This window comes from Eptesicus fuscus, chromosome 21 (assembly GCF_027574615.1).
Source record: "Eptesicus fuscus isolate TK198812 chromosome 21, DD_ASM_mEF_20220401, whole genome shotgun sequence".
Classification (NCBI taxonomy): domain Eukaryota; kingdom Metazoa; phylum Chordata; class Mammalia; order Chiroptera; family Vespertilionidae; genus Eptesicus; species Eptesicus fuscus.
Window position 1 is genome coordinate 14,001,736 of NC_072493.1, and position 27,716 is coordinate 14,029,451.

The window sequence follows — 27,716 nt, forward strand, 5'->3', positions numbered from 1 at the left end:
TTACATATCATCTAAGACTGTGGTCGGCAAACGGCGGCTCGCTGGCCCCTTGCGTGTGGCTCTTCCACAAAATACCACGGCCTGGGCGAGTCTATTTGGAAGAAGTGGTGTTAGAAGAAGTTTAAGTTTAAAAAATTGGGCTCTCAAAAGAAATTTCAATCATTGTACTGTTGATATTTGGCTCTGTTGACTAATGAGTTTGCCGACCACTGATCTAAGGTAAGATGCACAAACTCTTCAATTATGATGAGTCATAGTGGTTTTAAATATACATACATATATATGTATATATATATACATATATACACATATATATTTAAATCAGAGCTTTTTAATATATATATTTTTATTGATTTTAGAGAGGAAGAGAGAAGGGTGATAGAAACATCAATGATGAGAACCATTGATTGGCTGCCTCCAGCACGCCCCCTACTGAGGATGAGCCCACAACCTACGCATGCGCCCTTGACTAGAATTGAACTCGGGGACACTTCAGTCCCCAGGCCAAAGTTCTATTCACTGAGCCAAACCAGCCAGGGCTGTGTTAAGTATATTATAGTAGCAAAGTTAGGTAGCCCTTAACCTTTCTAAGCCTTTCTGTAGTTCTCAACTATACTGGGAGGTAGAAATATTGTTCCCATTTTCAAGAGGACACTGAGGCTCTGGAAGGTAAAGCTCCTATCCAGAGTCACATGACATAGCCCATTTCCGGAAGCCCTCCAGGGTCTGAGTGTCTCCCTTCAGGAGGCCGAGAGCAGATCTTGGCCTTTCTGCCCCCTCCCCTGTGCTCAGAGCATGTCCAGGTCCCTGAAGGCGTCTGATTACTCCCAAAGACGGAAGGTGAAACTCAGAGCCCATGACCTTTCCTGCGTGGTACCATGAGGGCCGGGCCCTTCGTGAGCCAGGCTCCAGCCCCAGGAAGGCATGGAGAGAGGAGGACTGCATCCGCGGGCCCGCGGAGGGGTGGGGTGGCAGCTCTGAGGGGTGGGGCCAGCAGCTCTGTGGTTTGTCGTTGCGCAGCCGGAGTGGAGAAGGTGCGGCGCGGACGCCCCCTCTCCCACCCTCAGTACTGAGATACACCAGCGGAGGCGGCAGGCACAGAAGCGGGGAGCGGGGGAGGGGGACATGGGGGAAGGGAAAGGAGGGGTAGAGGGGGGCATGGCCTGGGTGACCCGCACGCCGGAGGGTTAAACTTCCTGGCTCAAGGGTGGGGAGTGGGTTCTAGCTTCAAACTCCACAAAGCCCAGACCCCCTTTTCTCTTCCACCCCGACCCAAAGTGCATCCTAGTCCCCCGCTTCTTGGGTAGGATGTTAAGGGATCCTCCCTCCAAACCGACGGCAAGGGGCCAGGGAGACTGGACTATGTCCCTAACGCGGGGTGGATGCTCGTCTGGGACTCAGGCAAGAACCTGGCAGACCCCTTCCCCGCGACCCGATGGCGTGTTCAGAACCAGCGTGGCGGGTCCGGGTGGCCTGCACGGGGGCACCGGCCAGGAGTCTGGGATCCTCGGGGATCGCGCTCGGGGCGCGCTTCGGCTCCGCTTAGACCTCGTGCCCGCCCTCCTAGCGCTGAGCTACCCCAGGTGTTTGTAGGGGCGCGGGGCCGCCGCAGGACGGGGGAGCGAAGAGGGGGCCGGGACCCCCTCCTGGGGCCCCCGCAGCACCACCCGAGGCCTCACGCTTCTTACTCGCTTGGCTGCTTCCTCTGCTCTGTGCGCGCTGCTGTGCTGGCTTCAGCTGGGATTCCCGCTCTGGTTCCCGCGCAGAGGCTTCTGCGTGGTGGCTCTGTTCTGGCGTCGCTGGGTGCAGGGGCGGGACAGAGGCGTGGCCAGACGGAGTGGACCAGTTGCCTGTGTTCCCGAGTGGAGGCCGCGTGGGCTTCCCTGGCTGGCCCTGTCCTGCTGCAGCCTCGCCCGGCCGCCCCTGCCCTTCCTCTCCCCCCTATCTCCCCGCAGCTCTCCAAGTGGCTGTGCGCCCCCCAGCGGGCTTCAGCAGCTGCGCTGCCACCCACCCACAGGGCGCCGTGGGGAGGCCAGCGAGCCAGTCAGATGTGTGAGGACAGACAGCTGTGTGTAGAGAATGACATACAGACTGCAGAGAGCAGAGGACACACATACAGATCTGTGCAGAGAAGGACAGACAAACGATACAGATCCCTACAGAGAAGCGTAGACAAATGATACTAAAGGGTGGCAGAGGGAAGGAGGAAAGGCCATGGGGTTGGACAAAGGGCCTCTCAGGTTCCCTTATTTAAGACTCTGAGAGATGTTTCCCTTTATTCTGGCCCCATCCCTAGCACGCATGCCCCCAGGAGAGCCCCAGGTGGAGCTGGAGTTCCCCAGCCTGAGGCCCACCCCCTCCACAGTCGGGGAGGGATGGCGAAAGCAGGGCAGGAGGCAGAGTCCAGAATGAACAACCACCAATGGAGGCTTGGAAGTGTCCTCACCCACCGAGGCCCGACCACACAGGTCCCTCTGCCTCCACCCAGGGAAGCCCGAGGCACGCTGCCTGGCAGAGCTGCGGTGCCTGAGGTTTGTTTTCTCCCTCAGAGCCGGCTCTGCCCCCACCCTTCCTTCAGGGCCCATCAGCTAGAGGACAGTAGGGTTTGTTGTAAAGATTCTTGGCTTGGAAGGTGCCTGGAACCAGGGCACTTAGGGATGGCACTGTTTAATGCTCCAGGACTGGCTAGGCAAAAGCAGGGTGGGGCAGGGTAGGAGAGCCAGGCTTGGACACTGAGGCTGGGGCCCCTGGGGCCAGGAGGGATTATGGGGTATATTGTGACCCTCAGAAGCTCCAGGATATGGAAGCCAGGGCCAGCTGCTCCTGTGATTGGGCTTGAGGCCTGGGAGTCTTCTTGGAAGAGGAGGGGGTGGTGGACAGATCTCATGGATCCTAAGGGTTAGACAACTATGCAAACAGGGAGCAGGCCCTTCAGACAGGAAAACTGAGCTCAGAAACCAGGATGAGGGGGTTACATTAGCAGGAATGGCAGAATAAAGAAACCCTCTCTTCCATTAAGGCAACGAGGACAGTGGAAAAATGGTCAAAATCACATTTTCAGAACCTTGGAATTAATTGAAGACTTAACCACAATTTGGGGAGTGTCTATTAGGAAAATGGCTAAATCTTGGTATGCACAGTGAAGTTGGGTGTGTTTCAAATTACCCTAGTCTCACCCAGCCGGCATGGCTTGGTGGCTGAGCATCAACCTATGAATCAGGAGGTCACAGTTCAATTCCTGGTCGGGACACATGCCCGGGGTTGCAGGCTCGATATCCAGTAGAGGGCATGCAGAAAGGCAGCCGATCAATGATTCTCTGTCATCATTGAGGTTTCTCTCTCTCTCTCTCCCTCTCCGTTCCTCTCTGAAATCAATAAAAGTATTAAAAAAAAAATTACCCTAGTCTTGAAACTCAGTGGCCCCACAATCACAGTGAAAACAAGCAGCCTAGCAACCAGCGGAAGGGGAGACCAAAGCCCAAGCCCAGATAGTTTTCCCAGAAGGCCTCATTTTATTTTATTTATTTATTTTAAAAATATATTTTATTGATTTTATTTTTATTTTATTTTTACAGAGAGGAAGGGAAAGGGATAGAGAGCCAGAAACATTGATGAGAGAGAAATATCGATCAGCTGCCTCCTGCACACCTCCTACTGGGTATGTGCCCACAACCAAGGTACATGCCCTTGTCTGGAATCGAACCTGGGACCCTTGAGTCCGCAGGCCGATGCTCTATCCGCTGAGCCAAACTGGTCAGGGCCATTTTATTTACTTATTTTTGGTTAATCCCGACCAGAGGATATTTTTCCATTGGTTTTTAGAGATAGTGGAAGGGAGAGGGAGAGACAGAGAGAGAGAAGCATTGATGTGAGAGTGACACATCAACTAGCTGCCTCCCTCACAGGCCCAGATCGAGCCTGCAACCGAGGTACGTGCCCTTGGCTGGAATCGAACCCGGGACTCTTCAGTCCACCGGCCGACACTCTTATCCACTGAGCCAAACTAGACAGTGGGAGAAAACCTCATTTTAAAGGTTTTGTTTATTTAACCTGACTGGAAGCTTGCACAATGCGAATAGCCTTTTGTTGGGAGAGTATTTGTTGAAAACAATCAATGGTAATTGTGTAACATGGAAGCTGCTTAAGGCAGGGATAACATCTGGGGCAAATAAGACACCGATGAAAAATCTTAGAAGGAATAGCTGGTGAATGAGCTGTCCACAGTGGGCTTTGAAAACCTTGGGCATATTCCTGGGAATCTGAAAGGCCACTCACATGTATAAAGCTGTGCACATGCCCAGGCAAGACCTGGAAAAGCTCCAAGTTTTCAGCGCTGGCTGACCTTGAGGCTCTGTGCAACCAGAAAGTGAAGGCTAGGGCAGCGTTGTAAACTGCCTGCCTGCGCATGGAAGGACTTCCCCAACGTGCACACACAGCCCTCAGCAAACACCCAGGGACTTACTGGTGCCAGGCATCTAAGGCCGTGGTTGGCAAACCGTGGCTCGCGAGCCACATGCGGCTCTTTGGCCCCTTGAGTGTGGCTCTTCCACAAAAGACCACGGCCTGGGCGAGTCTATTTTGAAGAAGTGGCGTTAGAAGAAGTTTAAGTTTAAAAATTTGGCTCTCAAAAAGAAATTTCAATCGTTGTACTGTTGATATTGGGCTCTGTTGACTAAGGAGTTTGCCGACCACTGGTCTAAGGGAACTCTGCCAGTTGTTAGCTGACCACCACCAAGCAGAGGCTCCAGCGGCCACACACAACAGAACGTACAAACTTTACAGTATTAGTTTAGGACAGCCACTAAACAGTCACAACAGTAACCCCTAGGGCACAAGGATCTGGTTTCACAGTTGTCTCATTATTTAAAACTAGAGGCCCGATGCCAGAGTAGGCCTTCCTTCCCCCCGCTGGCTTCCCTCTGGCACCTGGAACCTGGGCTTCCCTCTGGCCGCTGGCAGGCACTCGGGACCTGGGCTTCCCGCGCAGCCCTGGCTTCATCCAGAAGGTCGTCTGGTCTAATTAGCATATTACGCTTTTATTATTTTAGATATGCAGGTTGCTACAAAAACTATGAAACATCCAAAAAAACAAAAGTATGGTCCATTCCCAGGAAAAGAAAAAGCAATTAGTAGAAACGATCCTCAAGGAAACCCAGACGTTGGACTTAGTAGACAAAGACTTTAAACCGGTTACTTAATATATGCTTAAAGAACTAAAGAAAACCATGTGTAAAGAACTAAAGAAAAGTATGAGCATGATGTCTCACCATCTTTGTTGATAGAGAATATCAACAAAGAGGTAGAAAGCATCTAAAAAGAAACAACCCTAACCGGTTTGGCTCAGTGGATAGAGCGTTGGCCTGCAGACTGAAGGGTCCTGGGTTCGATTCTGGTCAAGGGCATGTACCACGGTTGCAGGCTCCTCCCTGGCCTGGGCCATGGTCAGAGGATGTGCAGGAGGCAACCAATCGATGTGCATCGATGTTTCTCACTGTCTTTCCCTCTTTCTTCCACTCTCTCTAAAAATCAATGGAAAAACATCCTTGGGTTAGGATTAAAAAATAAAAAATAAAAAAATTAAAAGAATCAAATAGGAATTCTGGAGTTGAAAGTACAATCAGTGAAATAAAAAATTCACTAGAAGAGCTTAAGAGCAGATGTGAGTTGGCTCAAAAAAGCATCAGCAAACTTAAGGATAGGTGAATTGAGATGATCTAATCTGTGGGATAGAAAGAAAAAAAAATGAAGAAAATTGATAGTTCCTTAGATACTATTGGACATCAGCAAGCATTCTAAAATATGTATAATTTGAGTCCCAGCAGAGAGAGAGAAAGAGGCAGGAAGACTTTGAAGAAATAATGCTCCCAAACTTCCCAAGTTTGAAAAAAGTATTAATCTACACATCCAAGCAGTTCAATGAACTCTAAGTAAAATAAGAATTTACCTTAGAATTTATCCTAGACACATCATATTGAAATGATTGAAAAGCAAAGACGGGGAATATTGGAAAGAGCAAGAAATAAACATTTTTTTTCACATACAATGCTTCCTCAGTAAGATTAACAGCCATTTCTCCTCAGAAGACAGTGGGCTGACCTTCACAGTGCTGGAAAAAGCCTACAAACCAGGAAGTTTATGTCTGGCAAAACTATCTTTCAAAAATAAAGGAGAAATAAAGACATTTACAGATAAACAAAATGGTAGGAATTTCTCACTTGCAGATCTTCCTACAAAAATATTAAAGTGAGTCCTTCAGGCTGAAATGAAAAGACTCTAGACAATAGCTTCAATCCACAAAAGAAAGAAAGATCAGCAGTAAAGGTAATTGTATAGGTGGATATAAAAGTTCAAATAGACATTTTCTTGTTCATAACTCTTCCCTCCTGTATGTTTTAAAAGACAACTTTTAAAGTTGCATAAGGCAATCATTGTAAATCTGTGTTGATGGGCATACATTGTATAAAAAGTATTATGTATGACAATGGCAGTACAAAGGAGAGGGTGGTAGTGGAGCTATACAGGAGCAAAATTTTGTATTAGGCTGGTACAAATTCTAACTCTATTTTTATAAGTTGAGATTTTAAATATGATCTTCAAGGGAACCACTAAGAAAATAACTCAAAAACTAGAATAAAAGATTTGACAAGATAATGAAAATGCTACACTAGGTAATATCTATTTAAAGTAGAAGAAGGCAGTATTGGGGTAATAGAGCAACAAAAAACATAAGACATAGAAAACAAATAGAAAAATGGCAGACAGAACTATCTTATTGGTAATTACGTTAAACAGACAAGGATTAAACATTTTAATAAAAAGACAGATTGGCACGATGGGTAAACTGCCATGATCCAACTATAATTTGTCCACAGAAGACACACTCTATATTAAAAGAAACAAGTAGGTTGAAAGTAAAAGATGGAAGAAGATATACCATATAAACAGTAACCAAAAGGAAGCTGGAGTGACTAATGTCAGACAAAATAGATTTAAAATAAAAATTGTTCCTAGATGTAAGAGGTACATTTTATAATGCTAAAAGGGCCAATCTGTCAAGAAGATAAAATCATTTAAACTTACATTCCCCTAACAGCAGACACCAAAAATACTCAAAGCAAAAATGGATAGAATTGAAGGGAAAATAGACAATTCAAGAATAATTGTTGCCCGACCCATGTGGCTCAATGGTTGAGCATTGACCTATGAACCAGGAGGTCACGGTTTGATTCCTGTTCAGGGCACATGCCCAGGTTGAGGGCTCGATACCCAGTGGGGGTGTGTGTGTGTGTGTGTGTGTGTGTGTGCAGGAGGCAGCCGATCAATGTTTCTCTCTTGTCATTGATTTTCTATCTCTTTCTCCCTCTCTCTTCTTCTCTGAAATTAATAAAAAATACATAAAAATAGCTCACTCTCTCAGCTCTAGAAATGGAAGAATTTCAAGATCTTTATTTAGGTATATAAAAAAATACAGTATATTTCATGCACCAGTGTGGTCAATATATAGTCAATATCCTTAGAGCAATTATGACAATGATAGGAAATAGAAGGTTACAGGAATTTGTTTATTCAACTAAAACACCTGGATTAAAATTGTTAATCTAAATAGCAACCTTGTTATGCAAAAAATCTTATATGTTTGTGAGACCTAGACATATATAAGTATTATTAGTAAAAAATTAAGTAGTTATAAAAAAAGTAGTTATTGGTTAAAAATAAAGTCAGTGTTATCTACAATCCCCTGATATGTAAGGGGCCTTCAGAGTGGGGACCTTAGTCATGGCCAAGGGTGAGCTGGTTTGCCTCCATCCCTGCCCCTCCCTTTGAGTGATTCCACTTCTCCCAGGTGCGTTAGTGCTGGAACGTTCCCCTTGTGGCTGAAAGGGGGAGAGGCGCAGAGGACTAAGGGGCTTGGATGGGACGGGGGCCTTGCCTTCCGCAGGGTGTGCCTGAAGGACAGGGCCCTGCTGGGGTTCCCTGAGATGCAGCAACAACGAGGTGTGAAGGCAAATGGCCTGGCTCCGTTGTGCAGTCAGAGTTGGGTTTGGACATTGGCCAGAGTTGCCAATTGCTGTGGATCATATCTTGAGTGCCTCTGAGTCCAGAGATAAGGAGGAGAGAGAGAGAGAGAGAGAGAGAGAGAGAGAGAGAGAGAGAGAGAGAGAGAGAGAGAGAGAGAGAAAGAAAGAGAGAGAGAGAGAAAGAAAGAGAGAGAGAGAGAAGAGACAGCAGGAATGAACGACCAGGCCAGGCAGAGATGGGAAGAGGTGTTCTGCTCTGGGCACATCTGTTCCCACTTCCCAGGCAAAACTAGAGGCGTGTCAGTGAGGCTCAAATCGGGGTCACGCTCCTCCAGGCCCTCTCTGGAGGGTGGCCCTCACCCTCTGGTCTGTCACACGTGATCTTCAGTGTCCCTCCAGGTGCATTCACAGTTGCTTCACAGTTCAGCAAGCCGCTTCCCTGACGTAGGCTGCAGCTCAGCGCTCAGTGCAGTCCAGGAACTGGTGTGGCAGGCGGATGAGGGCCCCTGAGGACCCACGTTGATAGCTGCCAAGGGCCCCTTCCTCCCTCTTCGCAGGCCTGGAGAGGGGCCTCGGAGTGGGAGGGGTCTGGGGAGAGGGGCCCCAGAGTGGGAGGGGTCTGGGGGGAGGGGCCTCGGAGTGGGAGGGGTCTGGGGGAGGGGCCTCGGAGTGGGAGGGGTCTGGGGGGAGGGGCCTCGGAGTGGGAGGGGTCTGGGGGAGGGGCCTCGGAGTGGGAGGGGTCTGGGGAGAGGGGCCTCGGAGTGGGAGGGGTCTGGGGGAGGGGCCTCGGAGTGGGAGGGGTCTGGGGGGAGGGGCCTCGGAGTGGGAGGGGTCTGGGGGAGGGGCCTCGGAGTGGGAGGGGTCTGGGGGAGGGGCCTCGGAGTGGGAGGGGCCTGGGGAGGGTGTGAGGAAGTTGAAGCAGGGCAGGCGGCATGGATGGTCCTGGGCTCCCTTGGGACTGGGCTGCGGGGAGTGTCACCCACAGGTCATTCTGTCCTGCCCTTTGCCTCCAGGGAGACGGGCACTAGGGCCTCCCCAGCCTCACTGGGGGGGGGGGGGGGGTCAGGGGGGTGTTAGGGACCTTAGGGGAAGACCTGTCTCTGGTAGTTGAACATCAGCTCTTTGAGGAGCCAGAGAAATAGTCTCTGCATGGGACTTGTGGGCCTGGTGACAGGGTTCTGTGGAGGTCCAAGCCCAGGCGGACCCCCAGCTTGGATTTCCCAGCGTTTTGGGGGTAGCCACCGCTCAAACAGGTTCCTGGACATTTCAGGGCCCTGGCGTTTGCTACCCAGGGTGGTGAGGTCTCTGGGACCCACAAGGAAGGGCTGCTGGGCTGGGGGGGTCGGTGCTGTCCTTCCAGGTCAGGCCTGGTGTCCAGCTGGCTGGAGCCGCCATGGTCTGGGTCCCCAGGCCCGGCGGCACCCGCCCCTAATACAGCAGCTCCTCCGGGGAGTCCGTGCTGTACAGCTCGGCCAGCATCTTGAACCTGGGCCCCCAGTCGTTGAGGAAGTCGTAGTCGATGTCCGAGTCGGACGAGCCGGTGCCCAGGGTGCTGAGGGACTCGGCGATGGACTCGGAGCCCTCGAAGTCGAACAGGTGCAGCGTGTCGTAGGGCAGGCCGCTGCTGTCGTGGTCCGCCTCGTCCTTCTTCACCTCGAGCACGGCGGCCATGTCCCCGAGCTCCCCGGGCCTGGGGGGCGGCAGGTGCCGCGGCGGCTTCTGCACCTTCGCGTACACCGATGGCCGCACGTCCCGCGTGGCGCGCGGGGGCTTGGTCCCGCCGTGGCGCACCGAGTTGAGCACCGACACGTCGTAGCTGGTGGTGTCCATCTCGCCGCCGCCCTCCTCGTCGTAGGAGACCAGCTGCTCGTGGATCTCGGGCACGCTCTTGCCGTGGGCACGGTTCTGCTTCCGGAGCCGCCGCCGCAGGAAGAGGAGCACGGTGATCACTGCCCGGGAGAGCCGTGGGTTAGAGGGCACAGGAGGAGTCAGCCGCGGGCGGGCCCGACCCTCCCCTGCGCCCCCCTCACCCCTGGGAATTCCGGCCACTTCCCGGGGATACCCTGGCCCCACACAGGTTTGCTTGGGTCCAGACACCTGGTGGGCCCACCTCCCCACCTCCATGGGACAGAGTCTCGGCCCCCCCCACCCCCCTGCCGTGGTCCGGCCCGGCTGTCAGAGGCCTGGTAGGGGTGGGAAGGGAGAGGTACCCAGCGGGCTTCCCTCAAGTTCATTCTCTCCTCGTGTCAATCTCATCTCTTCTGCCTGCATCATTTCCTCCCTCCTCATACCACTGTGGCAAATCTTCTGCCACCTTTTCTTTTTTTCTTTTTTTCAGATTCTTTTTCTTTCTTTTTAAAAAAATTGATTTAAGAGAGAGAGGGGAAAGGAGAGGGAGAGAGACCGAGAGAAATATCATGGTGAAAGCGCAACATGGATCTGTTGGTTGTCTCCCGTTTGCATCCCCTCTTCCTTCTGGGGTTCCTGAAAGCACCTCCCAAATAAACCACTTGCACCCCAATCCTAGGTTGTGCTTCCTGGGAAACCCAAACTAAGGCAAGGCCTGCAATGCTCCTAACCAGGAAAAAAGTGATACCGAGGCAGGAGGAAGCCTCTAAACCAGCGGTTCTCAGCCTTCCTAATGCCGCGGCCCTTTAATACAGTTCCTCATGTTGTGGTGACCCCCAACCATAAAATTATTTTCGTTGCTACTTCATAACTGTAATGTTGCTACTGTTAATGAATCGTAATGTAAATATCTGTGTTTTCCGATGGTCTTAGGCTCTACAGCAGCCCACAGGTTGAGAACCGCTATTAGGGTCGCCTAAGACCATCGGAAAACACAGATATTTACATTACGATTCATAACAGTAGCAACATTACAGTTATGAAGTAGCAACGAAAATAATTTTATGTTCGGGGGTCACCACAACATGAGGAGCTGTATTAAAGGGCCGCGGCATTAGGAAGGCTGAGAACCGCTGCTCTAAACGGAAAGAAAGCTCCAGAAAGCTCCTGGAGATCATCAAAACTACACGTTTTTAAACTCGGCATTTCTTTCCAAAAGATGAACTGGATCCTCTGTTTTCAAAACAGTTTCCATGTAAATAGATGCCAAGAAATGGTGCCTGGCGCACAGTAAGTTGAATGTCATATAGGAAGAATTTTGAAGTGGGGGAGGGTCCTTGAGCCCTGTCCCCGCCCCCGCCCCCCATCCTTAGGCACCCGGGGAGGTGAAGTTGGCCGTCCTATCTCCCTGGGGCTCAGGGTGGGGGCTGGCTCAGGGCGATCCCGTGGGCAGGAGGCAGGACTGTCCTGGATCCCTGGCCTCTCCCTCCCTCGGAGCAGCCCCCTCCGCGCCCCCTCCCGCCTCCGGGCACTGACCTGTGATGGTGAGGATGCACAGGAAGACGGCCACCAGCACCGGGATGATGTTGTAGCCCTGGTAGAGTTTCCCGTTACAGAAGGTGGCCTCGCCATGCTCGTTGCACTTGCACACGGTCACCGTCAGCGTGCTGGTGCCCGTGAGGCTCGGCCTCCCGTTGTCCGCGATGAGCACCGGCAGGTGGTGGACCTTGGTATGCTCCCGGTCAAACTGCCCGTACTTGACCGTGACGTTGGCCGTGTTGTCTGGAAGCACCAGGGCCTCAGAGTCAGGCTGTGCTGCCTGGAGTGCCTGGCCCCTGGTCCACACTGACAGTGTGGCTGGTCTCCTCCTGGGAGTCCTCCTGGACTGTGCCCGCCCATGTGCCACCTGGGGTGCCTCTGTGTTCTTTGCGTCCCCTGCCTTATGTTTCAGCCTTCTCTTCTTCCAGAGGGGGCGTATTTTGGGCAGCTCCTTTGACTTATCTCCTAAGCATGGCTTGGCCGGAATGTAAAATCCCTGTTTTCTGTTTCTGTGGGCAACTGATAATGCCTGATCCCTTCCTCCCTAACTCCACTCTAATGATAGGTGACTCTCTTTCAGATCAGTTAATGAATGCATTGTGTTAAGCTTTGACAAATAATAAGCGGGGAAATAAAGTTTTTAAAAGTCTTTTAGATCGGGCTAACCTCTGAGACGCTTTCTGTTATCCCTGCAAATTGGTCAGAGGGTAAAAACAACGCTTACGTTCCTGGGCATGCTGAGGGGATGATTCCATAGGGACTTGAGAATGTCTGGGGCAGGCTGGACCTGGGACTGTGCTTTGGCCCAAATTTGACTTTCCCGCCCAGCTCCAATCCATGGTTTCCTGTGCAGAACCCCCCCAGGGAGCGTTTTAAACCTGCAGGCTTTCAGACCTCACCCCTTCCCAGCCACCTCCTTTTCCTTGCGTCCCTCTCCCCCTTCCACATTTCTGACTCAGTGGCTTTGGGCAGAGGACAGATAATCCGCCTTTTGTAGGCTTCCTGGGAGGTCATGATACTGATAGTCAGGGGAGGGAACAGGATTTGGAGGAGATATTTGACCGCTGTGTAGGGTTGGCCTGCTCAGCAAGCCAGCCAAAAGCAAAGGAGGCCATATTTTAGATTTCAAATGAAGGCCAGTTCATTTCATTATTAAGTAGCCTTGTCTATTACACTTGAGAGTAAACAATATGGCCGTTGACACTATGGGAGAAACGAGTGCTTTCTCACTATACCCATTTAATGTTCTAGCAGGACATTCACGCTCAGTGAATCCAAGACCAACAAGCTTGCCTCCTGGCCGCACAGGGGGGTTCTTTGGGGTAGCACTTAAGCTTTCTACCCCCTTGCAGACCTCTCTGAGGTGAGATTGAGGTGGACCTTGGGATGGGGTGATGGGTATTTTTTGCCACATTAGTTACTACTAAAGACAGTGAACGCTGAGTCATCTGTCATTGACTGTCAACACGTCATGGCCACCTTCCCTGTCCCCCGGGGAGGCTGTGGCCGATCCTCTGGGTCTGCCCCACTCTCAGAGACCCCTTTTCCCGACCTTCCTTATCCTGACCTTGAAGTGGCTGTTTCTCTACAGGGATCCTCACCAACCACAGTTTTGCCAATCAGGGACAGGCAGGAATGCCACCCCATGCTGGGTGATTGATTGCTCTAGTTAGATATAAGGGGGATTTTTATTTTTATTTGTTTTCTGAGGAAGCTGTTGAAGCTACGGAAACCTGTCTACCAGTGACTGGAGTGCAATCAACTCAGCGTGATCCCACTCCTGAGCGCTTGCTCATTGGGAGCTCTGATTGGCTACTACTGACATCATAGGACTCTCTGGGCTGTGATTGGCGGACGGATCCTGTCCCGGGCCTGGGGTGGTAAGTAGTTATTGTAATTGAATTAAGACCGAGTTTTCTGATTCCTTGGCATTCTGAATTCCACATTTCCAGTTTTGACTTTTTGGAAGTGACCTCAAAGTTCCGTGTTGTAGAGTAATTTGTCATTATGCTGAGCTCAGAGAGTGCGTGTGAGAAGGAATCTCCTGGCCAGTTTGGGAACCTTGGTATGACTGTCTGCACCCCATATCTATTCTGTTCATCTAGTCTCTTATGGGGAATGGCAGGCTATGCGGCCTTGACAGTTTGGCCAGGGCACCTCTGACCATTGTATAGGCCAATAAGGTATTTGGCAGAAGTTGTACAAAATATGCCATCAAATGAAAACCCCAGTGAGGCCTTGCCCCCAGTTTGTTGGCTCGAGCCTTGACCCTGGTGCTTCGATACTCAAATAACCTCAGTCCTGACCCTCCTAAGAGCCAGGCTAACTGTGTTCATGTGGACGTACCGTGGTTATCCGTGAGGGTGAAGTTGCTGTCCTTGGTGTCCAGGGAGAATTTGAACTTCACATCTTTTGGCGTTATGTCCTCGTCTATTGCCAAGATTTGCACCACCAGCTGGAGTGTGGAAGATGGGGGTGGTCAGTGATGGTGTTGGGCTTGTCTGGAGTTCAGGGATGGGGACTCTGGGTTTAGACCTGACCATGGCTGCCTCCCACCTGCAACACTGACTTAAATGACCTCCACAAACATACTCTTTGTACCAGCCCCCTCCCCGCCAATCTGTTTTCCACGTATTTTCTCTGAGCCTCAGTTTCTCCACCTATAAAGTAGGGATAATGCCACCTTTCCTCAAGGCTGTTATGCAGGTTACATTAAGCGACTGACTGCGGGTGGGAGGTGCTGCTCTGAAGCCTGTCCCAGGTGGGCACCGCCTTGTCCTCCCACCTGAGCCAGACTCACCGTGCCCTGCTCAGCGTTCTCACACACTGTGGGCTCGTAGGGCTTGGCAAACTTTGGGGGGTTGTCGTTCACATCCAAAACTTCGATGTGGACCTGTACAATGGATTCTTTGCCCGTGGGGTTCCCTGCAGGGGGAAAGGACTTGTCACTGCAATGGGCTCAGCTGATGTGTGGAGGGGACTCCTGGAGGGGTGCCCTTTTCACAGGAAGGGGGGGCTATGGAAGACAGGCCAGGGAGGGTATTCTGGATGAAATGAGTGGAAGAGGTAGGGGGTCAAGCTTCATGCACAAGGATGCTTAGTAAAGAATTACTTGTAAGAATGAAAAGGTAATCTCAGGGAATTTAAAAAGGTTTTAGTAAAATTGAGTTAAGGAATCACCAAACTAATCGAAGGATTTAATTAAGTAATTAAATTAATTTAAACAAGTATAATTTATTAAATTAAATTACTTAATTACAAAATGATTTAAAAGGTAAACAATGTAAGTGAGATTGGGTCAATAAATTATACCACTTTAAAAGAATGAAATATGTGGCCGTTTATAATGCCCATGTAAATTACATTTTAAAAATGTAATTTAAAAAACGACGGGTTAGAACCATGAGAAAATGGTTCTGAAATTAGGTTAAGTAAAAATGCAGGATAAGATTTTATACAAATATTATAAACTTACTTCTGTAAAAATATGTATAGAAAAAGGACCACAGAAAAGTGCGAACAGTAGTTGTCTATGGCAGGATTATGGGGGGATCGTTTTCTTCTCCTAGCTTGTATCTTCCATATTTTAAAAGAAACGACAAATAACTTTTAAAATTTAAGTTACTTTCAAAGTTTAAAAACTGTATGACTGTGAATAGATGGGGAAGAAAGGGCTAAAGATGGATCTGAAAAACACAGGAGTCCATCGCAGTCGGCCTGGCTGTCATACTGGGGATGTGGGTAGCACGGGGCGGGGGGGGGGGGGGCCTTGGCCAAGTCCCGCTTTCTCCCCCTTTCCGGGGATGGTCTCCTGGGTGAGGCGGGAATGTTAATCTTTCTTCTGCAGGGCAGTGCTGATTTTCTCATAGAGGCAAAGGGTGCAAACTCCAACACTTGCCTTTCCCTTTGGCAATTGTTACACTAATTTCTGGAGAACCTAACCATCTTGGAGTTAGAACCTGCTGCAGATTTTGAATTCAATCCCTAACTGGGACATAAAGAGCCCCCAAACAGCCTTTTCCAAAATCCATGGTAAGAATCATGTGGCACTTGTCCAGTGCATATTTCTTGGCCCCGTTTCTGGCTCACTGGACCTGAACCTCCAGGGAGGGGTCTGAAAACCTCCGTTAAGAGGTGCCCTAGGTGATTCTTGTCATGGGGACAGTGCTTCATAAACCGTACCGTGCATGAGATTCTGATTCCGTCTGAGGTTGTGGGGCCTGGCACTTGGCCCTGATAACCAGGTCTCAGGGGATATGGATGCTGCTGGTCCATCCCCACTTGGGGATGGAGGCTGTCTAGCATCCCAGCCAAGTGGTGCTTCAGTAGGAGCTTAGCATACCTCCAGAGACCCACCGTGACAGGTGATGCCAATTGTGAATGAAGGAAGGAAAGGAGAAAAGCCCCGATGCCTGGCAGATGGGGTTACTCACCTCTAGAATCCAGTTCCTTGGCCTCCACAGTCAGGTTATACCAGGGAGTGACTTCTCTGTCTACTACTTTCTCATTGTAAATATTCCCCTGCTTGTTTATTTGGAAGAACTGGCCCTTGTCGCTGGTCCTGCGGATGAAGTATCTGCCCGGGGGAGAGAGATTCATGGCTTTCTATTGCTCTTTGCTGAGTTCACATCCCTAGTATGACAGACAAGGCCCTTCAGGGTCTGTTCCTTGCCTCCTCCTCCTCCATCCTCTTCTCACTGCCCCTTGCACCCTACCACCCAGAGGGGTGCAGAGAAGCGGGGTGATCCCTTTGATCTTAGCGATGTTGTCATCGCCGATGTGAGGGTGGTGCCTGAGACTCCATCAGCAGTGCTCAGAGCTGAGGCAGGTGGCACTTTAATCAACTGCTATAGCTGGGATCATGTTTGTGATGAATGAAAAGATAGTTGGCAAGATCCAGGAAGAAAAAAAAAAAAAAAAAAGGAGCTGTTAGAGGTAAGAAGCGAGTGAAAGAAAATTATATTTGTGAAGTAAAACTGAACAATTCTTCCAGAAATCATAAACAAAGGTATGAAGAGGTGAAAAGAGAGAGGAAAACTATAATTATAATGATAATAATTATTTGCTACTACTGAAGAAAGTTCCAGAGCAAATGGAACAGAAGAACTAACAAAAGATATAATGAAAGGAAACGTTCTTGATCTGAAGAAAGGCCTGAATCTACAGATTAAAAGAGGCCATTGATATTAGGCATGGTTTTAAAAAGAGATCAGATTTTAGGTATATCCTGACGACATTTTTGAATTTCCAGTCTATACGAAGAAACTGAAGAGTCCAGTCAGGAAAAAAAAAAAGCATTTTTATAAAGAGAAACCAGATTCACCCCAGGAGGTCCCCATAAATTAAATGCTAGAACACATTGATAGTAGTTTTGGAGTGAAGTGTCTATAATCTGAGTATTAGACAAGCACATCTAGATGTTATGAACATAAGAAGGCAAAAACACTGGTATTTGTAAACATGCAAGAAATCAGGAATGATAGCTATCATCCACAAAGATAGTTCCTGAAAATTTTTTTTGGGAAAACTTCATCTAATTGAAAAATGTCTGAATATAAAGCAAAAACTTGGGAGGAATTAAAATGCAACTATTGATTTATTATTATATATAAAAAGGCAATGGTGTTTGTGTGTGTGTGTGTGTGTGTGTGTGTGTGAGAGAGAGAGAGAGAGAGAGAGAGAGAGAGAGAGAGATAGATTTTTAACTAGAAAATATAAGTCCTGGGAAACATTTATAATTTTACAGATGGAAGTAAATTCCACTGATAAAAGTAAAAATGAATGTACTGTACCCAAATATCTTGGAGAAAAAAATAGATGGGGGAAAAGAAAAACCCATTAAGTTTGAGAAATGGGAAATGTAAAACAAGATAAAAAAATAAAATTAAACATGTCACTTATGATGAAAAATATAAATAGGTTAAACACAAAGCATCCCAGTTTCAATGAAAAAGCAAAGTCAACTACATTGTATTTTTGAAAGACAACTTAATGCCAAATTGACCTAGAAAAGTTAAAAGTCAAGTTTGGAAAATTTATATCAGGCAAACACGAATAACATGAACACAGGACTGGCAAACTTAACATCAGGCAACGTGGAATTGAAGGCAAATGTTTAAGCGGAACAAACTGTGTAAGGTCATAGGATAAAAGTTACAAGTTGTAGTGAAGGTAAAATAGTTATCAACTATTAGAAACATTAAAATACATAAAGCAAAAGCTTCAAGGAAAATAAATGAACACAGATACAATTATATTACATCACAAAACAAGTTAAAGCAGAAATACAAAATACCCTATAACTAGTAAGTGAAAATAAAAAAAATCAATCTTAAATTAACCTTTAGGTCAATGAAGAAGAAAAGTGATCATCACAGACTAGAGTGGAATGGCCACGAAAGCAGTAGCTTCAGAACGTAGGAGATGTAGCCAGAAGGGAGGGACATGTTTGTCCTTAAGAAGATGACAATAGCCCTGACCGGTTTGGCTCAGTGGATAGAGCGTCGGCCTGCGGACTGAAAGGTCCCAGGTTCGATTCTGGTCAAGGGCATGTACCTTGGTTGCGGGCACATCCCCAGTGGGGGGGTGTGCAGGAGGCAGCTGATAGATGTTTCTCTCTCATCGATGTTTCTAACTCTCTATCCCTCTCCCTTCCTTTCTGTAAAAAATCAATAAAACATATTAAAAGAAAAAAAGGAGACGACGATAACATAGAAACATTAACTGCCCCGACATTGATATGTAAACATCATTAGAATTCCGATGTGTTTTTAAAAAACTGGGTAAAGAATTAAAAAATTCACAAGAAAGACTGTTTTAGAGTGCATAAAAAGTATGTAAAGTAAAAAGGGAGGGAGGGAGGGGGGGGGCTTACCCTCTGTATACCAAGTTTCAGTGTAAAGCTGCTACAATAAAACAGAATGGCTTTGCCAGAGAATAGATACAATAGAGGATTCGGAAATAGATTCTAGATTCAGATACAGACAGGAACCCAGTATATAAAGAGGGTCAGAAAACGAGGAGTTACTTCCATGGTGCTGGTCCAATCGGTTAATCCTCTGGAATAACATGGGATTGGATTCAATTCAGACTATCAAATGTTAAGCGGCTCTAGAAAGTACGAGTTAGAACTGTATCTTTTGTCCCAGAGGGTAGAAGAGAGGAGTCTAGTTGAGACAGAAGAACAAGTAGTGATGAAATGGGCATGGTAGGATAAAAAAAAAAAAAAATTTAAAACAATAAAAAACCCCAAACCGGACAAGCCAACAACAAATCTGCCATTAACGTATCTCGCCGTTTGCCATGAAGAAAGGCGTGATAGGACCACATCAAACACGACTCTGGTGAACAGGCGTTACCCGGGAGTGGGGGCTACTGATGTCTCCTTATCCATCGTTGTGTCATTTCTCTGGGAAATGAGCACTTTCCCCTCTTGTGTTTGGGAAGACAGACTTAATAAAGCATGCTGAGCGGAGAGGATTTACATGTGTTGTCTAGCTGGTTGCCCTCTTGACCGCCAGGTCTCCCTCGATGGGGCCTGGGGGAGCCAGGGTCCAAAGAACAGGCCCTTCAAGGCTGAGCCGCCCGGTGGCCAGGGCTGTGCGAGGCGGTGCTCACCGGACACGGTCCCGGAGGGTCGGAGAGATGGCACGTGGGCCAGCGGGAGAGCGTGGCTGCTAGTCCCGTCTCTGCCGTTTCCCACGTACGTGCCGGGAGGTTTTCCCTCTGGGTCTGGGCTCAGTCCAGCAGCCGGAAGGACCTCCAGGCCAGGATTGCCATGACCACCCCCTTCCTCACCCCCTCCTTACCCGATGCTCCTCCGCGCGGCGTCGGGGTCCAAGGCCTGCACCGAGCCGATGAGAGGTTTCTTCAGGTTCTCCTGCAGCTGGAAGTGGTAGAAGGGCTTCTGGAAGACGGGGGGCTCGTCCACGTCGGTGACATGGATGGTGACACGGGCCTTGTTCTTGGCGGAGACGCTGCTTGAGTAGCGGAGGTTGATGGTCGGGTCCGTGGCCTCGATGGTGAAGCTGTATTGCTGGATGCGTTCGTAGTCCAGGGGCTGTGGGAGGGAAGAGGGTGGTGAGCGCCTGTTCAGAGCCAAGCATGTGGTGCGTGATCTTGCCAGCAGTCCTGCGAGGTAGTTCAGGGATGATACCCATTTTACGGATGAGGGGCTTGAGGCCTGGAGAAGTGATATTTCCAAGGCCATCAAGAGTGGCTGGGCCTGGCGGTCTGCAGCTGCCCCCCCCCCCCCCCCCCATCGCATCTCAGCTGCTTCCTTGCTCCACCCTCAAGCCTGGCTCTATGCCTGGCCCTGTTCCCAATACTGGGGACACACAGGGACCAGCCCCAGTCCTGCTCTCGAGGGGATCAAAGGCCAGTGGCTCTAGCCACAGCTCCTTAAGGACGAGTCTTTTCTTATGTTTTTGCTCAAGAATCTTCTCCTGCCCTTGCCTGCTTCGTCCTCTCCTCCTCACCCCTCCAGAAGCCGACTCATCTTGCTCCTTTTCTCGTGTCACTGCTCCTGGGGCTTCCCGGGATCACCTCCCAAGTAAGCTGTTTACACCAAATCCTTGCCTCATGGTCTGCTTCAGGCATAACCCAGCCTAAGGCACCGAGCCTTCTCTCCTCGCTACACCGTCCCAAGCTGACCCAGAGTGCACCTCTGGTGGCCTCCGACCTGGTAGCCGCCCTGGGCGAGTTCTGGGGATGCTGGGAGCCCCCAACCCCACATCTGTCCCCATCGCCCCCCCGCCCGCAAACCTTTGTGGGCTTGATGATGCCCTCGTTGTGGGCGGGGTCCGTCTGGATGGTGAAGGTGTCCCTGAACTCTCCCTGCACGATGCTGTACTTGGTCATCCGGTTCTGGGGTTCATCTGGGTCCTCAACAAACAGAGAGCCCAGGGGGCTGCCCACACGGATGTCTTCAGGCACCGTAAAGACGTAGTTGGCTGATGCAGATAGGGCGCCCCAGAGGGCACTGGGTTAATGAGATCCACGAGGCAATTGTCCCTCCTATTACCCTAATGTATTCTGATGTGGGAAATGGGCATGGGGAGATAATAATAGTCCTATATAACAACAGCCTAACATGCTAAGTGTCTGACCATTCGTTTGACCCTTCGACCAGTCGTTATGATGCGCACTGACCATCAGGGGGCAGGCACTAGCTTGCTGCTGGGGTCCAGCCAATTGGGACTGGGTAAGATGGGTTGGACATGCCCTGAAACCCTCCCGCAGTCCCTTCCTGGCCCCTGTGGTGAACCAGTGGTGTCCCTTAGCCTGGCCTGCACCTTCTTGCAATCTGGGACCCCTCGGGGGATGTCAGAAAGCCAGTTTCGGTCTGATCCCACAGGCCAGGCCAAGGGACCCCACCAGTGCACGAATCCTTGCACTGGGCCTCTAGTTAATAATAATAATGCCACTGGAATTTTCAGTCTCAAGGCAAAATAGTTCTCCTCTATCCATCCATCCATCCATCTACCCATCCAATTAGTTATTAAGTACCTACTGTATGCCAGGCACTTTGCTAGGGGAGTTATGCATTGACAAGAGAGACAAGGAGACAAGTCCCACCTCCCGGGAGCTTAAGCCATGCACAACGAGGCCACTTCAGGAAAACTGGCCTGTCCTTGGGGAGGCTGAGCTTCTGACTTTGCCTCAGTATTAGAGGGTCCATGTGAAGAGCCATCACCTTCCTCCTCAAACCCCCCTCCCCTGCCAGGGCATGTGAAAAGCTCTTGTCAGACATTTTTGGGGAGAATCAGTCTGTGGCTGGGCTCAGTGTTCTGAGTCAGGGGGCAGTAGGACAGCCTTGGGAATGTGTGCGGGGATGGGGAGCAGGGCCCCTCTCTTCGCCCAAGTGACTTCCCTGAGCCCTAGGCCCACCTTGGGGTGGGGTGAGGGGTCGGGTCCTAGGTCACCGCGTCTGGAGCATCCCGCCCCCTGCCCCCTGCCCTGCCCAGGTCCCAGGGGAGGGGCTCACTCTGGGTGAAGATGGGGAAGTTGTCGTTGATGTCCTCCAGCGTGATCAGCACCGTGGTCGTGCCTGAGTCCCCGCGGAGGCCCTGGGCATCTTGGGCTTCCACCACGATCTGGTACCGGGCCTGCGTTTCTCGGTCCAGGTTGCTGACTTTTGTGAAGACGAGTCCTGCAGAAAGGGTCCCAGTAGGAGCCATGTTACCTGGGGAGCTTGGAGAAAATGCTGGTGCCCAGGCCTTCTCCAGAGGGCACCTGACTGTAGAGCGCCAGGTCATTCTAGTGTGCAGCCAGGGCTGAGGGACACGGGCCAACCACCCCTGCCTCCACCCCTGCACTTCGAGGCCAGAGCTGCCCAAACCGTTAGCTGCCGGGAGCACTGTGCTGAGAAAGAGCGTGAGGCGCCCCCAGGCTCAGCGTGGAGGAGGGCTGTGATGGATCAGTGTGCCCACCGTGGCGGCCCACGGGGTGTGGTGTGTCTGTTGTGTATTTGCCATCCCTTCAGGCCTATCTTGCTCCGAAGATTCAGTCCTTACAGTTTTTTATCTTTTTAAATCTTCACCCGAGGATGTATTTTACATTGATTTCCAGAGAGAGTGGAAGGGAGGTGAGGTGAGGGGAGAGAGAGAGAGAAGCATCAACAGGAGAGAGACACATCGATTGGCTGCCTCCCGCACGCGCCCCTGCTGGGGCTGGGGAACCTGCAACCAAGTTACGTGCCCTTGACCGGGAATCAAACCCACAGCCCTTCGGTTCTAACCACTGAGCAACTGGCCAGGCTGTCCTTACCGTTCTTAAAGCCACACTGAGTGTATAATTGCAATGGGCCATGCGCTCTCTATACATTATATCTAATTCATACTTCACAACTACCATGCAGGATGAGTAGAAGCATCCCATTTTGGGGTGTGGGAACTAGGGCTTGCAGAGGTTAGTGGCCTTCCCTGAGGTCTGTAGAGAAGGCGAGTGGGAGAGCTGGGCCTGGAAGCCAGGTCTGTCTGAACCTGCACCCAGAGCTGTAACCAGCTTCCACTCCTGCCTCCTGTGTCCACGCTTGGGTCCTGATTTTGTTCCCTGGACTGGAGTCCATGTCTTGGGGCACCTGTCTGCTTCCTTCTGCCCTCACCAGCCACCTTGTCTTAACATGGGATACCAACCACCTCCTTAGCACAGTGTTGCTCAGTTGTCGGTGACCCCTGCCAGATTGGGCTTCCCTCAGCACCCACACCTGGAATATACGCTCCCCCCGACCCCCCGCCCGAGCCACAGGAGGGTCAGTCTCACAGACCAGAGTCAGAAATGCCAAAATATTCGTCTCCTTTCAGGATGTGGTACATGATGGTGGTGTGCTCTGCCACGGTGGGGTCATCTGCATCCACTGCGGTCAGTTGGAAGACGGAGGTCCCTGTGGAGCGAGAATCCAGGGGTTGCAGCCTTGTGACTGCCATCCCCCCACCCTGTTCCCAGATGGGTGTCCCCTGACCCACCTCCCCCAGGGCCCCAGGGCGAAAAGGCTGCTTCATGTCCTGAGGAGCCTGCATGGGGGCAAAGTGCTGGCAGCAGGGGAGGCCCAGCCTGATCGGCCTGGACGGGGCAGAGAGAGCAGGCGGCTTCCGTTTCCGGGGGAGGTGAGGAAGGGGCATGTGGTTGGGGTCAAGAGGAGAAACCTGGGAGGGTGAGGGGATGCTTCTTTCCTGCGCTGGAAGGTGAAACGGGAATGGGAAGAGGCCCCTGCAGGGGTGGGGGTTACAGCTCTTTCCCCCTTGAATACCAGGATCCCCCTACTTAATAGGAAGGTCTGGTCCCAGGGCCTTGGCCAGGGCCCCGGACTAAGGGGTGGGGGGAGCGAACCCTTTTCAGGCACCTCCTGGGAGCTTAGGGTGGAACTGAATGAATAGTAATAGTTCAGCCTATGATCAGGATCAGGGCTCAGTCTATGACTAGGGTCAGGGTTCAGTCTGTGATCAGGATCAGGGCTCAGTCTATGACTAGGGTCAGGGTTCGGCCTATGATCAGGATCAGGGCTCAGTCTATGACTAGGGTCAGGGTTCAGCCTACGATCAGGATCAGGGCTCAGTCTATGGCTAGGGTCAGGGTTCAGCCTATGATCAGGATCAGGGCTCAGTCTATGGCTAGGGTCAGGGTTCGGCCTACGATCAGGATCAGGGCTCAGTCTATGACTAGGGTCAGGGTTCAGCCTACGATCAGGATCAGGGCTCAGTCTATGACTAGGGTCAGGGTTCAGCCTGTGATCAGGATCAGGGCTCAGTCTATGGCTAGGGTCATTACAATCACTGCCCTAAACTCACTGAGTCCTAGCCTCAGGCGTTGAAGTTGTTGATGGAGAGGTGGCTTCAGGCTGGGGGTGGGGGACGAAGAGGAGAGGGGGACAGACCGAGCACATACCCGCAGCTGACATCTCGGACACAGATGCGTTGAAAAACTGGTGAGTGAACACAGGCCAGTTGTCATTCACGTCGTACACTTTGATGACGAAGTTGGACGGGGGCTCCAGCTCCTTGTTGGTGTTCTTGTCCACTATGAGGGCAGTGAGGTGGTACTGGGAGGTCTTCTCCCTGTCCAGCCTCTCAAAGGCGAACACGTCCCCCGTGACCTCATCGACCCGGAAGACCTTGTCCGCCGCCTCTCCTCTCAGCACGTACTTGGTGTTCTTGCGGTTCTCACTGGACATGATCTAGGAAAGAAGAGGTGCTCTGAGCTGGCAATGGGCAGCGGTGGCTGTGGGTGTGTAGGTGGTGGGCTGGCCCCACCCTCATCAGCCCCCACCATCCCCATCGGCCCACAGCCCCTCCCCCCGGGGGGTGATGGGGGGGGGCAGCGGCCTGGGGGAGGGGCCATGGGTGGTTGGCCGGCTGGTCCTGCCCCTGATCGGAGTGGGGGGGGGGGTGCCAATCTACCAATCGGGGGCAGAGCTGGCTGGGGGGAGGAGCCGCGACCAATCAGGGTGGTGGGGGCCCATAAAGGGCGGGGCCGGCTGGGAGGAGGGGCCACAGGTGGTTGGCTGGCGGCCCTGCTCCTGATCGGGGTAGGAGGGGCCGATCTGGGGGGGGGCTGGGCGGGGGGGGGGCGGTGAGGAGGTGGGGGAGGGGGGAAGGGGCTGCAGGAGGTTGGCTGCCAGCCCTGCCCCCTGATCTGGCGGGTTTGCTGACCTCAGTGGGCGTCATAGCCATCGGGGGTTCTGGGGGTTATGGCGTTCCGGTTGCTGGCTTTCTATACTCATAGATAACTGGAAGTTTGTACCTCCTAGTCCCCTTCACCCTTTTCATTCATTCCTCCACCGCCCTCCCCTTTGGCAACCATCAGTTTGTTCTCTGTATCTGTGAGTTTTTCTTCTGGTTTGGTTAATCTGGTTTTTTAGATTTCACATGTAAGTGAAATAACATGGTATTTGTCTCTCTCTGACTTATTTCACTTAGCACACTAGCCTCAGGGTCCTTGCATGTTGTTGCAAATGGCAAGATTTCGTTCTCTTTATTGCTGATTAATATTCCATTGTATACATGTACCACATCTTCTTTATCCATTCATCTTTCGATGGATATGTGGGTTGCTTCTGTATTATGGCTATTGCAAATAATGCTGCATGAACAGAACATAGGGGTGCGTATGTATTTTCAAATGGGTGTTTTTGTTTTCTTTGGATAATACTGAGAAGTGGAATTGCAGGGTCATGTGGTAGTTCTATTTTTAATTTTTTGAGGAACCTCCATGCTCTTTTCCATAGTGGCTGCGTCAATTTATATTCCCACCAACAACAGTGCACGGGGATTCCCTTTTCTCCACATCTTCCCCAACACTTGTTATTGTTGTCTTTGTGATAATAGCCTTTCTGACAGGTGTGAGAGGATATTTCATTGTGTTTTTAATTTGTGCTTTCCTGATAGTTAAGCATCTTTTCATATGTCTGTTGGCCAAGAAAGAATGGGTGTCAAGACAGAAAAGGGAGCATCAAGAAGGGTGTGGTCAGCCCTGGCTGGTGTGGCTCAGTGGTTCGAGTGTCAGCCTGTGCACCAAAGGGTCACAGGTTCGATTCCTGGTCAAAGGCACATATTTTGGTTATGCTCCCCATCCCCAGTTGGGGCAAGGTTGGGAGGCAACTAATTGATGTGTCTCTCTCACCTCGATGTTTCTCTCTCCCTCTTTCTTTCTCCCCCTTCCTCCCTCCTTCCCTCCCTCCTTGCTCCTTCTCTCCCTTCCACTGTCTCTCTGAAAAGCAATGAAAAACATATTCTTGGAAGGAAGGAAGGAAGAAAGAAAAGTTTAGCAACGTGCAGTCATTGGATTTCTTGGTGGGAGCGGCATCAAGGGGGTGGTGGGATGAGAAGCCATATAACAGAGTGTAGAGAAGAGACTGCAAGGCGAGGACGTGGGGCCGGGCGTGAGGTGGGAGGGAGGGAGAGCGGCATGGCAGCAGTGGGAGGTGGTAGAGCTTCGTGGAGCAGGGCTGTGATGTGCAGGGGCAGGCAGGGGGGTCCATGAGGAGGTCCTGTGCCCAGTGGCTGAGTCATCTGATGAACAGTGAGGCTCTGTCACCGGTGGCCTGAAGGGACGGTCGGGGGCCCTGTGTGAGTTGCTCAGGGTTAGGATACAAGGGTTAGGATCAGTTCCAAACTTGGTTCTGATCGGGTGTGCTAGGACCCACGTGGATGGGATGTGAGGGGGAGTGAGTCAGCTTTGATCTGCTCTATTAGAATTCTGCGTAAGAGCTCATTTGAATACACACTTCTGTTTTCCTTTCCTCCAGCAGAGTATGCATGCTTCCTGCTCCCAATTTCCTTTGTTATTAACACTAGAGGCCCAGTGCACGAATTTGTGTATGGGTGGGTCCCTCGGCTTGGCTGGCAGTCAGGGCCAATCAGGGCCATCTCGCTGGGGGGTGGGGGTGGGGGGGTAGGGACCACAGAAGATTGGCTGTCGGAGTGCACTGACCAACAGGAGGCAGCTCCCGTGTTGAGCGTCTGCCCCCTGATGGTCAGTGTGCATCATAGCTACCGGCTGGACGTCTGGGTGTCTGGTCATAACAGCTGTTTAGGCTTTTATATATATAGATCTTACAATAGTCTGGTACCTTTGTTATAATTAATGGACCGATACTGTTACATAACCATTGACCCAAGTAGGCAGTTTATGCAGATTTTTAAAGTTTTTATGGAATGCCCCTTTTTTGTTCTCGGATCCCATCCAGGGCACCACATTACATCCAGTCATCAGCTTTCTATAAGCTCCTCTGGGCTGTGAAAGTTCCTCAGACTTTCAGTGTTTCTGATGATGACCCTGCCCGTGTAGAGATGGCCTGGTGCAGGATGTCCTTCTGTTGGAATTTGTCTGAGATTTCCCCCATAACTAGACTGAGGGTATAGGTTGTGGGGAGCCCTCCTCTTTAAACATTACCACTGTAGCCCTGCCCAGAGTGGCTCAGTTGGCGGAGCATCGAGAGGTCACAGGTTCAATTCCCATCAGGGCACTTGCCTGGGTTCCAGGCTCAATCCCCAGTAGGGGGCATGCAGGGGGCAGCTGATCCATGTTTCTCTCTCTCTCCCCTCTCCCTTCCTCCCTTCCTCCCTTCCTCCCTTCCTCCCTTCCTCCCTTCCTCCCTTCCTCCCTTTCTTTCTCTCTCTCTCTCTCTCTCTCTCTCTCTCTCTGTAAAATCAATAAAAACATGTAAAAGAATCTGTTTACTTAAAATACTTTTTAAAAAAATGATCAGTATATTTGGACATAAGGTATTAATGCCCAAAGCCACGCTGACCCATATCTGTGGATTCAGAAGTCGGCCCAGGCCTCACGCCCATTGTCCAACCAGCTCTGTAAACAAAGGCGCTGCGCTCTGGCCTTGATACACAGGGACTTCCTTCCCTCAGATGACATCTTTGGGAGTCAGCAGGTGATCCTTGGGGCCCTGTCCTTGTCCCTCCCATGTCCCCTTGCTTCTGTCTGGGGTGGGGACTGCATTCAGCTCCTCTGCCCCCCAGCCCAGTTCCAGGTGCCAAGTGAACGCTGATGGCAGATGACGGCAGGCCTGACGCTCTTCCTGGGTGAGCCCTCCAACGCTGCTGGGTCAGGCGGTGTGTGACACAGGTGCCCCCTGCTCTCTGCTGGTTCTCTCTGACTCACCCTGCAGATCTCCTTGGAGCCGGCCACTCTCTTCAGTGGCTGATTCATGGCACAATTACCTCATCACAGAGGACGTGGGTGGGTTGGTGATATTTCCCTCTATGACACAGTGTTCACATTTGGAGCCAGGAACCTTCTGCTTTCCAGGGCCTGCGCTCTCCTAGGACTCTGTCCTGGGCAAGCGTCTTTTCCCCTGGA

The 27,716-nt window shown here is 50.8% G+C and overlaps 1 protein-coding gene across 1 annotated transcript in view; it reads right to left on the bottom strand.

The window, feature by feature from the left end:
• Nucleotides 1-9,108: 9,108 nt before the first annotated feature.
• CDH5 (cadherin 5) overlaps nucleotides 9,109-27,716 on the bottom strand; it is a 33,523-nt gene continuing 14,915 nt past the window's right edge. The window contains exons 3-12 of the mRNA XM_054710455.1: nucleotides 23,790-24,078; nucleotides 22,672-22,788; nucleotides 21,391-21,555; nucleotides 20,169-20,356; nucleotides 19,214-19,464; nucleotides 15,839-15,981; nucleotides 14,206-14,330; nucleotides 13,752-13,860; nucleotides 11,403-11,648; nucleotides 9,109-9,967 (exon numbers count right to left, since the gene is read on the bottom strand). Of these exons, the coding sequence (XP_054566430.1) occupies nucleotides 9,447-9,967; nucleotides 11,403-11,648; nucleotides 13,752-13,860; nucleotides 14,206-14,330; nucleotides 15,839-15,981; nucleotides 19,214-19,464; nucleotides 20,169-20,356; nucleotides 21,391-21,555; nucleotides 22,672-22,788; nucleotides 23,790-24,078 (2,154 nt within the window). The 3' untranslated portion in view covers nucleotides 9,109-9,446. The remainder of the gene's footprint in view (nucleotides 9,968-11,402; nucleotides 11,649-13,751; nucleotides 13,861-14,205; nucleotides 14,331-15,838; nucleotides 15,982-19,213; nucleotides 19,465-20,168; nucleotides 20,357-21,390; nucleotides 21,556-22,671; nucleotides 22,789-23,789; nucleotides 24,079-27,716) is intronic.